The sequence below is a fragment of the Podarcis cretensis genome, assembly GCF_951804945.1.
Source record: "Podarcis cretensis genome assembly, chromosome: 5".
Classification (NCBI taxonomy): Eukaryota; Metazoa; Chordata; class Lepidosauria; order Squamata; family Lacertidae; genus Podarcis; species Podarcis cretensis.
The window spans coordinates 40,172,737-40,190,890 of record NC_137174.1 but is presented as its reverse complement, the minus strand read 5'-3'; the positions used below and the strand labels follow the sequence as shown (position 1 = coordinate 40,190,890).

Genomic DNA, 18,154 nt, shown 5'->3' with positions numbered 1-18,154 from the left:
AGCGAGCGGGGGGAGTGCAAAAAGGAAGTCCGCCGTCCGCCGCCCGTTGTAGATGGCTCAACGCAAGGATTTGACAACTAAGATCGAGAGATGAACTTGTTTACCTGAAAAAAAAAATTACAATAATTGTGCTGGAGGAGAAGACTGATTTGTGGGAACTAAAGTGCAACCCCCCCCCCCGGGAACCGGGAACGATCCGCTATGAGAGACTGGTGAAGAGACACAGAAACTTTGACAGCTGTCAAAGTAGCTGTCAAAGCAGGAAAACAAAAGAGAACTTTGTTACGATGGCTTTGCTGGTTAGATTTGTTACAATTTGGACATAAATTATTGGAAATAAAGGCAACAAGTTATTTGACTTTTGGGTCTGATTTTGAAAGAAATTAAGTTACCATATTCCCTCTAGAGGGAGGCTGGGACATTGCAACAGTAGCAGCAAGTGGAAAAATACTATGAATTTGAGCAGGATCTGTTATCTCTTGGGAAAGCTGCAAAAACGAAGCATTATTTTGTCTACAGAGGTTTCTATACTAAAGGAGACAATGGATTTATCTATTGAAGAAAGGAAGGGACTTGACGCAAGTTATGTTCCTGAATAACAAAAGCCTCTGTGGAGAACAAGAAGTTTCTGAATTAGAAGGTTTCTGCAGCAGAACAGGAAAAAGCAACCTGAGGAATAAGAGCTGGATCAAATTTGAAGCCGGAGTATTTGGAACATCCAGACTTTAAAAGGACCAAGAAATAGAATTTAAGTTAGACTCTTAAACATAGAGGTCTGGATGGAAGAACAATGACTTTTTCTGAGAGTTTTTTTCGAGATTGGACTTTCTGAAATTAAAAGCTATCAAAAGACGGCAAAGTGGAGTTGAGATATAGACGTGGATACACCAGGCTGGCAGTAGACAATGGATGAACTTTGGGGATTGGAACCGGGGAATGGGGGGGGGGAGATTTGGAATCCAAAGGCTGTAAAATTATATATTATTTCCTTCTTTTCTTTTTTCATGTCTGTTGTTTGAAAATAGGGGAATTCGTGGAAGGGAAATGGGGTCGATCTTAGGGAATTATATAAAATATAAGGAGAAATGGTTCATTAAGATAAATAAGACAAATTAATTTGGAATAAATGGGTTATTTAAAATTACAAATAAGGTTTTAAAATTTGGGGTAAGATTCTGTGGAATCAATTTAAGGGAAATGGAATACAAGAGAGGGAGGGGGGAGTCCGGGAAAGATGCCACTGAAACCAAGTGTAAATCATATCTGTTTTTTCTTTCTTGCTTGCTATCTTTCCTTTTTATTCTGGAAAATTTTTAATAAATATTATTTAAAAAAATAAATAAATAAATAAAGCAGTTAGAATATATGGAGGTCAGTATGAACTTCTTCAATGGAATAAAGGCAATCTATACGGAGCAAAAGGCCAAATTGATTATAAACAATGTGGTGTCAGAAGAAATAACGGTAGCGAAGGGTACAAGACAGGGTTGCCCACTCTCCCCATTGCTATTTATAATAGTACTGGAAGTACTTCTGAACTCAATAAGACAAAATAAGAAAATAAAAGGGATTAGAATTGGTCAAAATGAATATAAAGTTAAGGCGTTCGCAGACGATTTAGTAATAACAACAGAAGATCCGCTGAACTCAATAAAAGAGATACTGGAAGAACTGGAACAATTTGGCAAGGTGGCTGGCTTCAAGTTAAATAAAAGAAAGACTAAAATAATGGTGAAGAATTTAGATTCGAAGGCAATCGAGGAATTACAACAACAAACAGAAATAGAAGTGGCCAAAAAGGTGAAATATCTAGGAATATGGATAACCCCGAAAAATATAGACCTATTTAAGAATAACTATGAGCAGGTATGGAAAGAGATAAAAAAGGACTTGGAGAGGTGGGGGAAGCTGAGATTGTCATTCTGGGGTAGGATAGCTTTAATTAAGATGAACGTTCTCCCGAGAATGTTATTTCTGTTCCAGAACTTACCGATAATCAAGGGCACTAAGATATTTAAAGAGTGGCAAAGAGGAATCTCAAAATATGTCTGGCAGGGCAAAAAACCAAGGATTAAATTTAAATTGTTAACAGAAGCTAAAGAAAGAGGGGGATTTGCTCTGCCAGATCTGAAATTATATTACGAGGCATCGTGCCTTTGCTGGGTGAAAACGTGGATAAAATTGGAAAATAAGGAACTATTAGATCTGGAGGGGTTCGACAACAGAGCAGGATGGCATGCATACTTATGGCAGGGGAAGAGGAAACACAAGGGTTTCATAACACATATCTTTAAAGGCCCTCTAATGGAAGTTTGGGAGAGGAATAGATTTTTACTAGAACCTAAAGTACCACACTGGCTATCCCCACTGGAAGTTATGAGCGTGAAAAAAGTAAACATGAGAGGTGATTGGATAACTTATGAACAACTGTTAACAAAAGTAGGGGGGACATGGAAACTGAAACCATATGTCCAGGTTAAAGAAAAAGTTTATGATTGGTTACACTATTTCCAAATAAACGAAATGTTTAGACAAGACATTAAAGAGAGAGGATATGCAGATAAAGAATCTAAATTCCAGACTGAAATAATAAACAATGATTATAAAATTCTTTCTAAAACGTATAATATGCTATTAGAGTATAACTTGATAGATGAGGAAGTGAAGTCGGTGATGATTCATTGGGCAAGGGACATCGGCCATAATATATACTATGAAGAATGGGAGAAACTCTGGAAAAAAAATCTTAAATTTACAGCTTGCATAACGTTAAAAGAGAACCTTATGAAGATGTTTTACCATTGGTATATAACACCTGCAAAATTAGCAAAAATATATAAAACTTGCAATAAATGCTGGAAATGCAGGGAAAAAGAGGGATCCTTCTTCCACATGTGGTGGGACTGCAGAAAGATCAAAGGTTTTTGGGAAAGTGTATATAATGAAATGAAGAGTATATTAAGATACAACTTTGGGAAAAAGCCGGAGGCTTTTCTGTTAGGCCTAGCAGGAAGTGATATAAAGAACAATGACAGTAAATTCTTTCAATATGCAACAACGGCCGCAAGGGTCCTATTGGCTCAAAACTGGAAACAACAGAACATACCGACGCTTGAGGAATGGAGAGCAAAACTACTAGAATACGCGGAGATGGACAGATTGACGGGGAAAATTAGATATTTAAAAGACCAAAGGTTCATTGAGGATTGGGGGAAATTCGTGGAATATCTGGAAAATATAAGTGAAGGTCAGATAACGCTAGTTGGGTTTAAAAAAGCTCTGTGAAAAGGTTGGAATATTGTCTAAAGAGAAAAAGAAGGAAAGAGAAAATAATGTCAATATAAGCCAGGATTTGTGTGAATTTGTTAAATTAGGGTATGGATGATTTGAGGGGAAGCTGAAGGAAGCCTTATAGAAAAAAATCTGTGACAACAAGGTGTAAATTGCTGTATTTTTTGTTTGTTTGTTATGATTTAAAAAACAATAAAAAAAATTATGTCAGAGAAATCTTTGGAGCTTGTTTTCAAACGGCTGACCTACATTAAAACAGGCAGGACATCGTTCTTCCAAGACATGACTATTTTAAAATCTAGCCTGTGCAGGTTCCTATTGGTTACTCCAGTGTAACAGCACAGTAGTTTCTAGGTGGCAGAACTCAGAATCTGAAAGCAAGTAGAAATTCCCACAGATTGCTTTGTTGTACCTATGTGGAGCCAAAGGAAAAAGAGAGTTAGCTTTCAAATTCATACCGCCAAGAAAAAAAAGAAAGTGTATTTCTTTTATACTGCACTTGGAAAGCTGAAATGGTTTTTGTTTTTAAGATCCCAAATTCATGGAGTTTGTTGCGATAAAAGAGTAAAGGAGGCAGATCTGTTGCTGCTTCCTTCCCTGTCTTGGATTCCAAAGACATCAGTAGGGCTAGTCACCATAATAATAAAAAAACCACAGGGTTTTCTGTATTGGTTTGTTGAGAAATCATGTCTCAGTGGTAGAGCACATATTTTTTCATGAAGGTTCAGTTTCTACCATCTCTGGATAAAATTGTCAGGTGAAAGGAAGGACCTGTGCTTGAGACCCTGGAGAGCCTATCAGAGTAAGCAATGTTATGGACAATTAGTTGGACCTGGTAGAAGGCAAGTTCCCCTGTTCCTCTTAGGATGGTTGTGGGTCAGGGGATACCCAGAGCACTTATTATCAGGACAGTGATTCTCAACCCATGTCACCCTGAGCCTACTCAAGTTTTAAAGACGCTTAAGGAACTCCTAAAGCCAAGTGGCATCTGAGGGCAGCTGCTGGTGTTAACATAGAAGCACTGGGCAGAAGATGCTTTCTGCACTCAAAATGAAACATCCTAAACAGGGATTCATGCATTTTCCTTTGTGGGCTTTTGCAGGAATTGTACCCTTCCCTGAAACACATCCATCCTGCTTTAGGAAAGCGGTCCAGCTTCCAATTTTGGTTCTTTCTATCCTATGAATCTGGTTGTCCTTCCAAACTGCCTTTTTAGTGCAAACTGCCTTCAAAGCAAAGGATTGGTGAAATTTCTCACATAGATGGGGAATAAATATGCTAGTATAAAAGACTATGAAGTTCTCCTAACTGTAAGGGGAACAATTAAAGTATGTGGGGTTGTAAGCAGAAACTGTGTTATCCTATCTATAAATTGTGTTCTTGAATTTTAAAAATGATCATCCGATTTTTGTGTGGGAGCAAAGGAGCAGTAAAGAAGGTTACTCCTTTTTTCTTCTTCTTCTTTGACTGAGTTGAAATTGGGACTCTGGTGGGAGCCAACAGTAGTCATATTCAGAACAGATACATTGCAATAAATGGACTTACTCAGATTAAAGTTGCCTGTTACTCTGTAGCTTCAACTAACATTTTGCAAAGGAGGTGGAATTCTTCTGTGTCGTGTTGTATTAAAAATGTTTTTAACAAACAAATCTTTGTTTCTTTTCTCTCTCTCTTTGTGAATGCTTCCCTTTAACAGACACTTTGTGCAAAGGCTACAATGCAGACTGTCCGGGCTGCCGACACTAATGAAGTAGTCAAGCTTATATTCCGTGAATCCGATAATGACCGAAAGGTAGGTAACAAAATGCAGTCCTTGACATTGAAGAAAGCACAGATATAACTGAACATCCCCCACCCAGTTTACATTCTAGATTCCAAGGAACAAAAAACACTTGCTGACTTCAGTGGAATAAATAAGCCTGTTTAGTTACAAAAACGTTTGTCTAATTTTGAATTCTGGGCAATAGAGGAGCCACATTATTCAGTGACTGGGCTTCCCTCAATAGTCTAGGTTCTCAGCCTCGAATTATTGATATTTGTTGAATCCCAATAAAACCCAAGAAGTCAAGATTCCTTACATTAAAACATCACTTGACAATTTTCTGCGACAGAGCACACGACTTCTGTACTTCTAAGGCGAATATGTCAAGAGCAGAACATAGGGGGTTGTATCCAGTGCCGCTATTCTGTTCACACAACTGACCTGCTTGCACAGTGGAACTTCTGCCCACTTTGGGAACCACTGGATTAGAGTATTGAATCCTGAGATTCTGGGATTCAAAGGCCCACTCAGCCATGAAGCCCTCTGGGTGTCATTTGGCCAGTTTCTGACTCTTAGCCAAACCTACCTCACAGAGTTGTTGTGAGGGGAAATTGGAAGGTGGAAGAAGAACCATGTACACCACCTTGAGTTCCTGGGAGGAAAATGTGGAAGATAAATGTAATCATAGTAATAGTGGGGCAGTTTTAGATTTATAGTACCGGCATCCCACCCACTTATGGACAGTCTGCTTGTGCATGGCCACTTTTACGTGGGACGCCGCAAGATAAACAAATCAGTAGAAACAGTGCGCCTTCCCTCACTCAGGGCCACTGCCTGGACGTCACTCTCAGCCTCTTGTTCACTGCAGTGGGAAGGAAGTGGCCCTGAGTGAGGGAAGGCTTGGGACAGACCGGTCAGCAGCCCTGAGCAGCTGCCAGACAGCAGCCCTGGTGGCACACAAGTCTCTCTCCTCCTTGCACACACTCCCTATTAAAGTGGGGTGCTCCCCACTTTACGCAGTTTCCATAATGCATGCAGGGGCCTGAAATGTAACCCCCATGTAAGCGAGGGACGCCTGTACTGTCTCCACCCCCCACCCCACCCCATTTGCTGTTTTTTACATGGGTTTTAGATTGATTTATGCTTCTTGTGCTGGCGTTTAAGTTGACCTTCTGCTGATTTTTGGTGTTGTTGGTTGATTTTAGGTAGTATCCAATGGTGTCCCTCACCCTGAAGGAAGGCTTTTTGATCCAGTGGAGGCTTCTGTAAGTGGAATGGGGGACCCCACCCCTACCCCGCAGTTCCACCATGTGGGGGGGCACATGAGAGCAGGCATTGGGTGAGGGCCACAGGGGAGAGGAGGAATCAGCTCACTTAACAAATAACTGTAGCCACCAATAAATCAAAGAGCCTTCCATCAGTATGGGGGAAACCCACTTGTGATCTTTGAAATTACATTTTATTGATATATATAAATTTTAAGCCGCCCAAACTTGGTTGGTGGCTGATATAGAACTTGCAATTAATATCTATCTAACTAACTAACTAACTAACTAAGCAACCAACCAACCGGCACCCATCTAAGAACTACTTCTCACAGTCATTTCTCCCAGTGCAAGTATACTGGCATGTATGAAAATATTTGTAATCCTTCTCCTAGGGATGTCCCAAGAATATCAGCTTCCTGCATCATACTTGCAAACAGTTATCCAATTTCTGACTAGCAAGTTTATGGAGGAAAGTTGATATTTGCATAACACCTCCTATAGTGTTGGGTTTTAGGTGGGGAGGGGAAGCATAATGTGAGAAGGGCCCTATGTATCCTAAAATTATGTTGACCCTCCCCTTATTAAGAAATAATAGTAATAATTTTATTAATTATACTCCACCCAACTGGCTAGGTTTCCCCAGCCATTCTAGGAGGCTTACAGAACATATAAAAACATAGTAAATTGCCAAAGATTAAAAAACTTCCTGATACACGGCTGCCTTCTGATGTCGTTATCTCCTTGACATCCGAAGGGAAGGTGTTCCACAGGGAGGGCGCCACTGCCAAGAAGGCCCTTTGCCTGGTTCCCTGTAACTTCGTGTCTTGCAGTGAGGGAACCACCAGAAGGCCCTTGGTGCTGGACCTCAGTGTTCGGGCTGAGCGATGGGGGTGGAGACGCTCCTTCAGGTATACTGGGCTGAGGCCGTTTAAAGGTCAGCACCAATACTTTGAATTGTGCTCAGAAATGTATTGGCAGCCAGTGAAGATCTTTTAGGACCGGTGTTTTATGGTCCCAGTGGCTGCTCCCAGTCACCAGTCTAGCTGCTACAGTCTGGATTAGTCCTAGTTTCTGAACTACATTGTTCTTAAGGCTTTGTATGTTTGTTTTGTTGGGGGGGAGGTTGTTGTTTTGTTTGTTTTGCTTCAAAAAGTCAGAAGGAGTCTTGATTTAATGGTGAAGAAAACAGGGATTGAGAAACACAATTTGGGAGAATGCCCTTGTTAATGACCATGTGAAACTATCATTTCTAAAATACTTTACAAGCTCTCTCTCTTCTTCCTTTCCAGGTTATGCTACAATTAGAAAAGAAACTCTTTGACTATTTTAATCAAGATGTTTTTAGAGATAACAATGGCACTGCGGTGAGTTTCCAGCTGTACAATTGCATTTTATAAATGTAACGCTCCGCTCTTGAACCCTGGATGCTCCAAGGAATATGACTATGCATAGCATGGAAAACATTAATATCTCTGACATGAGTTTATTTTATTTGTTGTTTTTTATTTTTACATTTCTAGGAAATAAGCTCACAACCTTTTAAAATTCATTTCAAAGACAAGCAAGCTAAACAGTTTCAAATGAGTAAAATTACATGAGCAAAACCACCACACTTTCCCAAGTTCACATGGGAAACTTGAGTTCTGATTACTTTTTTTTACCGAATTATGGATTGCCTTAATGTTTTCAACTCGGGTACAAGCAACAAATCACAACTTACCTTGTCATGTTTGTAGAGTTTGTGTTCCTAAGGTTCTAAGCTTTTCTCCCCTAAAATGCTGGATCTTTTTTCGGGTTGCCGCTGAGTATTTCAAAGCAACAGTTGCCAAATTTTAAGCACCTTTTCTCTTTAGATTTGACAAAAGACCCGTGTATTTTGTACATAAGTTACTTGTTCCAGGAACAGCTGATATAGTGATGGGGAGGGGTGCTGCAGAGGCAATCCAAGACTCCTGCTGGTGCACCCGTGCAACCCCCACCTCACTGCCACCCTTGCCCACCCACTGTCCAAGTAAGCCACTGTTTCTCAAACTTTAAGTCTCCAGCTGGACTACAACTCCCATCATCCCTGACCTCTGGTCCTGCTAGCTGGGGATAATGAGAGTTGTAGTCCAACAACAGCTGGGGACCCAAATTTGAGAAACACTGAGGTAAGCAGTAGCCTTGCCAGTGTTAGTAAGGCAGCTCTGTGGCACCACCCTGGCTGCTCTTGCTGTACATTCATTCTCTGAGATAGTTTGAATGTGTTACTGAATCCTAGGCTAGCACCACAAAGGGCAGCCTCAGTATCTCACATGCCTTCCTCTGACATAGCTATGTGGGGGAGCATGGAAGCTTTTGCTTCCCTTTTCAATCAATCATAATCCCAACCCAACAAACTCTGGTTAGTTTTCACTGTGGTTTGCTGAAACGAGACCATCTTCAACCATGGTTTATGAAGCTGTGGCAACAAACCACAGTTGAAAATTAATCACAGTTTAGGGTTTAGGAAATAAGTCCCATTGAGTTCAGTAGGACTTAACTCCCTGTTCAGTGGGTATGGGGCTGCAGATTTAGCTTGATTGTGTTCAAGGTTAAAGCTCTGAATTCCTTTGAAATTACTAGGACTCAAATATATATTGGCCTTTTTGAAGGAAAATTCATGATGCAACAAATGGTTAAAATATTTAATTCTGTTCTACACACCCACCTCTCTTCTCCTATTCTTCCTAATGTCTCAACAAATGAAACCGATTTGTTAAAAAAAAGAAGTTACATGGGGGGGGACGAGAGAGAGACATTGCACATACCTTTATAAATCAAGAAAATATTTAATAGAAATAGATTTTTTAAAAAAATCTGTTCTACACACAAACACACAGGCTCATCAAACCTCATATATGTTTACTATCTTCATTTCGTCTCTCATTTGACATTGTGTTAAGGGTAGCATGAAGCAGAATGTTTTCATTAGTGTAACAGAATCATAGCCTGTTCCTACTGGGGGGGGGGGGGGACCTATTATTATCAGAAACCATAGGAGAATCAAAGAACAGTGACACCTTGAAAAGGTTTTTCACATTTGCAGATCTTTCTTGTTGCGTTTGTGGCCTCCAACACCAGCTGGTGTAAATTAACAATGCTTATTGTAAGCCACAAACCTCAATAGTATTGATGTTTGCAGCAGTAAATCTGACTAATAAGGAGATCTACTGCACAAACTAATTTCTTGGAATATCAGGTACTGCTAGGGATGTTCATTTATTTCATTTTTTTACCAATATGAAGACAGGGATACCTTTCACCACATAGGAATGCAATCCTCCTTGTCAGTTCCCATTTCTTTATACAGTGGTACCTTGATTTTCGAACAGAATGCATTCTGGGAGTCCATTCGACTCCCAGAACTGTTCAAAAATCAAAGCGTGGCTTCCAATTGGTTGCAGGATGTTTCGAAATGTTTCGAAAACCGGAACACGTACTTCTGGGTTTCGATCTTTTGGGAGCCAAGGCGTTCGGCTTCCAAGGTACGATTGTACAGTAATATCATGCCAAAGGATTTCTGTTTTATCTTTGCATATATTCATACATATGCCATTCCTATCTTGTTCTTACACTGATTGAATCAGGGCTGCTTCACTCTTCAAGCATGAATGACTATTGTACACATCATCACATTTTGGAGCTGTATACGGGGCTTTGTTTGTGCTGTGGTTCAGTCCAGCATTGCTTTTGAAGGTAGTGAAAGTGCAGATTCACTGGGGTAACTACACAGCAATTGGGAGGAGGGGGTTCCCAAATCAGAAGGTGGTTCTTCGAAGCAGATTGAGCCCCATCAACACTTTATATATCTAGAAATAGTGCAGTAGCTCCTTGCAATGCTCCTCTGAAATTGCTCCAGCTGGAATTGACCTGAGCTTCTTAGAATACCGTACAGGATGCATATATGCTGTGCTGCAGATGTGTATTCCATGTGATGGCATACGTCAGCTTTCATCATCGGTTTTGAACTACAGTTCCCATCATCCCTGACCAGCTGGAGCTGATGGGGGCTGTAGACCAAAACTCCTGAAGGGCATCAGGCTGGGGAAGACCGGTGTATGCTGTGGGTACCATATATCTCTGAAGGGAAACTTCTTTGCTAGTCCAGTTTCCTCCAATCCATTTTAGAATACAGTGGTGCCCCGCAAGACGAACGCCTCGCAAGATGGAAAACCCGCTAGACGAAAGGGTTTTCCGTTTTGGAGGCGCTTCGCAAAACGAATTTCCCTATGGGCTTGCTTCGCAAGACGAAAATGTCTTGCGAGTTCCTGCGGGGTTTTTTCCCTTTTCCCCCCATTTTCCTAAGCCCTAAGCCGCTTATCAGCTGATCTGCTGATAAGCCGCTTATCAGCTGATCCGCTAAAAGCCGCTAAACCGCTAATAGCGCTAATCCGCTAAGCTGTCAATGGGCTTGCATCGCAAGACGAAAAAACTGCTATACGAAGAGCCTCACGGAACGGATTAATTTCGTCTTGCGAGGCACCACTGTAGCCTGGCTACATAGGCCTTATGAGCTGTTTATTATTTTGGGCCGTATTGAATCCCATTCTTCACCGCTGCACACTTGATGGTTTATAGACTTATTCCAGGACGATGCAGATGATCCTTGAGATGTTTGACTTCATCTTCCATCACCCCAGCCAGCTTGGCCAATCGACAAGGGTGATAGGAACTGCAGTCAAGCAACATCTGGAGGGCCACAGGCTCATCACCCTTGATGTACAGGAAATATTTATAGGAATAGCAATCCAGTGTGTTGCATCTTTGGCCTTTTACCCTACCCGTTCAGACATGTGCACATCTGTCACTGAAGGATGATAGGCAAGCAGAGAGCTGAAGCAACATACTAGCCTCTGAACTGCCCCCTGCCATGGAGCTCTTAACATTCTACCTATTTAGAAGTCGACAGTCGTATCTGGAGATGAGGAACCTGCTAGCGTGATCTCCCCATTATGGGTGAGGAAATGCATAAGGGCACAGTCCTAGGACAGTGGACTGTGAGTGCCGAGGGACTCGTAGACCTTAAAGGTAAAGGTAAAGGTACCCCTGCCCGTAGGGGCCAGTCTTGACAGACTCTGGGGTTGTGCGCCCATCTCACTTAAGAGGCCAGGGGCCAGCGCTGTCCGGAGACACTTCCGGGTCACGTGGCCAGCGTGACATCGCTGCTCTGGCGAGCCAGAGCCGCACACGGAAACGCCGTTTACCTTCCCGCTGGTAAGCGGTCCCTATTTATCTACTTGCACCCGGAGGTGCTTTCGAACTGCTAGGTTGGCAGGCGCTGGGACCGAGCAGCGGGAGCGCACCCCGCCGCAGGGATTCGAACCGCCGACCTTTCGATCGGCAAGTCCTAGGCACTGAGGCTTTAACCCACAGCGCCACCTGAGTCCCTGCTAAATATATGAGTATATAAAAAGTAATGGGCATTGGCCGTCTGCTTATACAGATAATTCCCTCTGCATGGAAGGTATGGGGAATTCATGGCCATTATGTAAAAGCTATACTTCAGCGCATAATTTTCAACATAGTGCTATCTCACTAGAAATACTAGCAGCCATAAATAAACAATGAAAAAACCCCAGCTTTCCTCTTTTGATGTATCATATGTGTGTTTCAGTTTATTTTTTAAAGCAACTCGAAAGATTATAATTATATTTGTGCAGTATTTCAGTACCATTTTTTTAATAAAGAAAAGAGGGTGGATGGTGCTAAAGATGATCATTCCTGTTTATGGCCGTTCTTGGCATTCCAGCAGCATTCTGAGCCTCGGTTGGGTTAATTTCCCATGCATGGCTCTTCTCACGTTTGCTCTCAAAGACACAGGCAGGCAGGCAGGCCACTTTAGAACATTATATTTCAAAATCTGTTGCTGTTTCATTTACGCACCGGGAAGCAGGAAATCTTCCAGATCAAGAATGGAAGAAAAAGATAAATGATATAATGAGCCATTGGAGATAATCTAATCTTCATGGTCTAGTTAAACACGCAGCACCATGATCACTAAAAACAAACTACCTATCTAAAAGGATAAATGTCCCTGGGCCAAATTCAACCCAAAAAATCCATCGCATCCTTCATCACCCACCAGCCTTGTACCAGCTTGACAGAAATTTAATTCAAGCTGGCTCCTGAAAATAATTATTGTATTTTAAGAGTAGTAATCATTGGTCGGGACATGATTGAATGTGTCCATGCCTATTGACTTTTTCTATGATTTATAGCTTTGTTTAGTCGATATTCCCATCGAAATTGTATAATTAATTATAAGTGGGGCTGTCAGGTCTGCAGGATGGAGTGCCCTGATGAGTATTTGGGAAGATTAAATTTTCCTTAGCTATACCGACGCAAGGCTTGGGAATTTTCACAGCAATATGGCTGTTGGATAGAGATGTTTTCTTATGTGTATAGCAACTGCTTGAGCTCAAGATCCATTGATTTTCTTCAGAGCCACCTTTTTTTTATCAGTGTGGTGTCTCTTCAGCAACAGTGGAATTTGTGCAGATGTGACAACACCTGACAAATATTTATTATCAACAGGCTACTTTATCATTGTCCATACACTGTTATCTCTTCTTTTTTTACATCGTAATCCGGAAGAAAAATTATTTTAAAAGGTGTAGAAATGGCTAGCACGCTTGTGAAAAATCTGAAATACATGCAAATAACTAGTTCAACAGAAATACTGTACGATTTCTATTCAGAGCTGCATTTTCCTTAGAGCTGATCCTGTATTTTTCTTTTTCTTTTTTCTTCTCATGACAATAATGTGCTGCTGTTCACCAGCCTTTTAAGCCTTTGAGGGCATTTGGATTTTTAATCAGATTCCATTTGGCTAGCACCGTAGCCCTAATGCACTAACTTGGAAATTACTTTCATAGGTTTAGAAACTGGACCTTGTATAGATGAGAAAACAACTGACAAATAATTCATTATCAGCAGGCTACCTTATCATTGCCCATACACTATTATCTCTTCTTTTTTTAACATCACATTCCAGAAGAAAAAATACTTTAAAAGAAATACTCTCTCAGAAACCAGTGGTGGGTGCCACCCTTTTCCAAAGCTTAATTCTTACCTGGGAGAAAAAGGTAACCCCCCCTTAGCAGCTCTTGGGCAAGGTGGCAGTGAGTGGGGAGGTCTCAGAGCCTTTTTAGGCAGCAGAGGATTACCTCAAAGGCACCATTGTGCTCATGGGCACCACGTTGGGAAGTTCTGCTATATACACTTGCATAAGGATAAGTCTTGTTGAACTGAGTCGAACTTACCGTACGTCTGAGTAGACATGCATAGGTTTACAATGTAAGACAAAAAGAAAAATACTTAGGGCCTCAGTAATTTAACAGTGCAATCTTTACTATACTTAGCAAAACTAAGTCCTGCTTAATTCAGTGGGGTTTACTCCAAAGTAAGCAGGGTTAGGATTGCAGCCTCATACAAGTTCCCCGTGAAAACAAGCAGTAAAACTGTGTTTGGAGTTAAATCGCTGGCTAACTGGTGAAATTTGTTGCCCCTCCAGAGTAATTCTACATTGTATATAGCTTGTGTAAGCAAAAGAAACTGGGAAGAAATAGACGTAAACTGAGGCAAATTTATCCTTGGATTGTTATAGTATACGAGTTTCTAACACCCCCCTACAAAGAACACAGCTGAGATACATAGGTTTAGAAACTGCTCCTTTTAATTCTAAATTATAGCTTTATATATGCTGTGACTGGGAACTGCACCCACCATGGGAAGCAGGAAGTAGGTTATGTATCTAGCCTGCACTCCAGAGAGTTTGCTAGAACTGGAAAAGAGCAAAGTTTGATGCTTGTGGTCTCCAGAAGGATGTAACACCTGCATGCATCCATTTTCCTCCAATGCAGATTGCACCAGCGCCTGATTCCCACAAGCGTATCCACACCTTTGAGATGATACAGAGAAATATTCTGCAGCTGTGGTCTGTGGTAGCTCTTTCACACATACAAGGCATCACCTTCAGAGTTACTGAGTAGTGATCCAAACATGCGCCTCAGTTTCCTGAGCCCTTAGCTGCTGATAACCTTAAGATTAGGGGTGACTGCAGAATCCAATTCCAGCCCAGTTTTTGAAGTTCTACTGTGTCTGATCATTCTTATCAGCACAGAACTCAAACTATACAAATCTGTTATTGAGATACCGTTCCAGAGCATTGCAAGCTAGGTGAGAAGAGATTTGTGCTCCTCCTTCTATCTGTTTGTAGTAACCGCCAAGTAAATGGTTCTTGCTTTTGTATTTGTTTTTTTAAAAAAGTTGTTTTTTAAATGAACTTTACCGCTGCCACAACACACTCACACACATAAACCAATTTTTCTTTTATGGTTTTTGTCTATGCAACTGCGCATTAGGGCAATTGTGCAGTGTTTTAGTGAAATTGGACATGCCCACATGTGCAAAATGCATTCCAAAGTCCTGCTGAAATTCAACCAGGGTGTAAGCAAAGATATGTTACAATCTTGGAACAATTACAAAGCAGAACTGAAAGGATCCAATCATGACTCATCCAGATTTAAGATTAACCTTCAAAATATGAGTCAAATGGTATTTTACTGGGCATGACATGATTCACATCTTTAGCCCAGGAAAAATAAGCAAATGAAGAAGTACAGTGCATTCTGCAACTGACATTCATTTAGAACACAGGGCATGGATTTACAACAAGGGTGAGGAACCTCCAGCTTGTAAGCGTAATCTGCCTTGTCAGGCTTCCCCATTTAGCACGGTAAGCCAAGTTTTGAGCAAGCCATACCCACCTGTCCTACATTTGGCATCAAGCGTCAGGCAGTTAAAGACAGACCTTCGTCAAAAGGAGCTTTGCAGGCACTGCCACTTGACAGTGCCTGCAAAGCCCCGTTGCTCTGTGGTTCCCTAGCACCTAACAACCAACTGAGAAGCGCTGCACAAGGGACTTTTATTCCTCCTTCCAGTAGTTTCATCACCCTCTCTAGTAGCCTGAGAGAATGCAGCCTTGGCTTATTCCTGATATTAAATTCCCCTTATTTCCTATCTGAAAGTATGTCTGACAGTTTGACTGACTTTCTCATATGGGCCCATAATCCTTTCTAATCTTTGGCTTTAACTTTTTTTTTTTTAATAATATTTATTAAAGATTTTCAAATATAACAGAAAAAGAAAAACATCCAAATTTAAAACCTTATTTTCATTGGCATCTTTCCAGGACTTCCCCTCCCCTCCCCCTCTTGTATTCCAATTCTTTCAAATAGATTCAACAAATTCTTACCTCAAATTTTAAAATTATTATCATTGGCCCAATTTAAAAAAAATATTTTCCCATCCCCTAAAATCGACCTGTTCCCTTCCACGAGTTCCCGTCTTTAATATGCAATACAGATTAAGATAAACAGAAAGATAAAAAAAAAGAATAAAATGTAATTTAACACCCTTTGGATTCCAAATTTCCCTCCCCCCTTTCCCGGTTGCGTTCCCAATGTCCATCAATGTCTACTGTCATCCTGGAGCTCCCACATCTAAACCACAGTCCTTCACCAGTCCGCTTTGCCGTCTTTTTATTAGTCTTTGCCATCTTTTGGTCATCTTTGGTTTCACATGTCCAATCTTGGAAGGAGTCTATCTTCCAACTTTGTCCAGTTCTTGTTATTCTTATTCTTCTTGTTGTTCTCTCTCCTCCTCTTTTTTTTTTCCCCCCCTGCTCTCCTGCACAAATGTTCTAATTCCAAAAAGCTTCTAATTCCTCTGCAGAGGCTTTGTTATTCAGGAACAAAACATTACGTCAAGTCCCTTCCATTCTTCAATAGATAAATCTATTGTCTCCTTTAGTGTGTAGACCTCTGTAGACAAAATAGTGTTCCATTTCTGCAGTTTCCCAGGCGATAAAAAGTCCTATTCAAATTCGATGCCAACAATACTTGTAGTGTCCCACAGCTCCTCTAGAGGGATTATAGTAACTCAGTTTCCTTCCCGATCACACCCAACAGTCAAAGTAACTTATTATTCCTTGTTTTAAACAATTTATATCCAATTTGTAACAAATGTGACCAGCAAAGTCCTCGTAACAAAGTTCTCTTTTTGTTCTTCCGCTTTGACAGCTCCTTTGACAGCTGTCAAAACCTCTATTTCTCCTCTCCCGGCGCTCTTTCAGATCGCTCCCGGGGTTTCCGGGGGGGTTGCATTTTAATTCACATTCCACTTTTCTCCTCCAGCCCAGTCTTATAATTTTCCATCGCGAAGTTAATAACTTTATCAAAAAAAGGTTACACTCGATCTTAGTTGTCAAATCCTTTGCTTTAGCTCCTCTACAACAGGGGGGAGGCTGACTTCCTTTTTGCACCTCCCCCGCTCGCTCCGAATTTAAATAGAATTTTTCCCCTTTTTTAATCCAAGTTCCAATTACTCACGGGTTATTCTTTTAAAGACCAAATTTTCAATGGAAGAAGTCAGCGCTCTCCGTCGAATGGCATGCAGCTTCGCTCGGCAGGGGAAGCGGAGGACTCACAGCACCCCCCCGTCACCCGCTCCGCAGCCTTTAAAAAGGCTCCTTCGCGGGTCGGGGGGCGCAAACGGTGCCCGCCGAGTCACCATGCCCATGGGTTTCAGCGCCCATGGTTTTTGAGGGTCCCCGCGTCGCCGGCGCGGTAGAACCCAGCCCCTGCCGAGCAGGCTCCCTCCGGAGCTCGGAGGGAGTCCGCCATTCGGCGATGGCGCCAACCCGGAAGTTTTGGCTTTAACTGTTGACCATATCTGGAACATGGTGTTTGATCTGCTTGCCGATCATTCAAGAGAAGAGTATGCTTCTGATCGTTGAGCATTATTCTCGTCATTAGTTCTCTTAGCATTTGCTGTATCTACGCCTCTGTCTCCTGATTCATGTGGTACACCTATCAGTTCCAATTGCCCTTCTGTTTAGAGTGTGACTCTTTGAAATTTGCTTGGAAACATATTGTCTGTTGGCACCAAAGAAGATGCAGGAGTCATAAAAATAAAGAGAATTGAACCCCACCCTGGGGTTGCTGTGGTCTCACAGGATGACCTGAGAGAAAAGTTCAGGCAGAAAGGATTGGAAAGGTGGAGCTAGAAGGGCTGAATTTCCTATTTTGAAGGCATTTATAATTCTTGCTGGCTCCTTGGTAAAAACTGAGCTGAGTTCATTTTTAGCGAGCCAGTCAGTATACATGTATGTTGCTGGTTGGATGAAATAATATTATTATATGTGGAGGGCTGAATTTAGAATAAACTTGCATTCTTATATTTACAAGCTTCCCCCTTTGGTTGACTTAATCACAAACAAAAGACTGGATCCATATATATCATCGTGACATTTTCTAGCAGATCCAAAATATTTTGATACATTTCATAAAAGAGATTTGTCCCTAAAGCATATATACTAGTTAACAACTGGACTTCATTAAAGGGAACACTTCCAATTGCCCTTTGATTATGGAACTTTAATAAATTCATATAGAGAAGAAAAGTTATCTATAATAAGGTGCAAAGCACTTCTGTTTACAAAGTGTGTATATGTCTTTCCAAAATTCAAAATAATTTGGTATTCAGCTTTTCTTTCTTTTTTAAGAGAATCTAGCAAGAATTTTTAAAGGGGAGGAAAACAGGTGGCAGAAATCTGATATAATTTTTTTAAAATGCTTCAAAGTAAATCCCAAGAAGAACAGATGAGAGAGGAGATAAGATAGAGGTTTCCAATCAGCAAAAGACCTTTTACGAAGCTTTGATAAGCATGTGTGTGAATGGGTGCACATGAAGGTTAAGGAAATGGCATCACTGAAAATGTATTAATCAATAGACAAGATATAGCACAATG

General features: G+C 41.1%; 1 protein-coding gene across 4 annotated transcripts in view; it reads left to right on the top strand.

Moving 5' to 3' along the window:
- The window catches only part of INPP5A (inositol polyphosphate-5-phosphatase A), a 240,041-nt gene that overhangs the window by 186,612 nt on the left and 35,275 nt on the right, over nt 1-18,154 (top strand). For 2 of the 4 annotated variants that reach the window (XM_079978457.1, XM_079978458.1), the window contains exons 10-12: nt 4,988-5,087; nt 6,263-6,318; nt 7,611-7,685. In XM_079978457.1, coding sequence (XP_079834583.1) covers nt 4,988-5,087; nt 6,263-6,318; nt 7,611-7,685 — 231 coding nt within the window. The remainder of the gene's footprint in view (nt 1-4,987; nt 5,088-6,262; nt 6,319-7,610; nt 7,686-18,154) is intronic. The other 2 variants (XM_079978459.1, XM_079978460.1) reach the window with 1 other exon arrangement.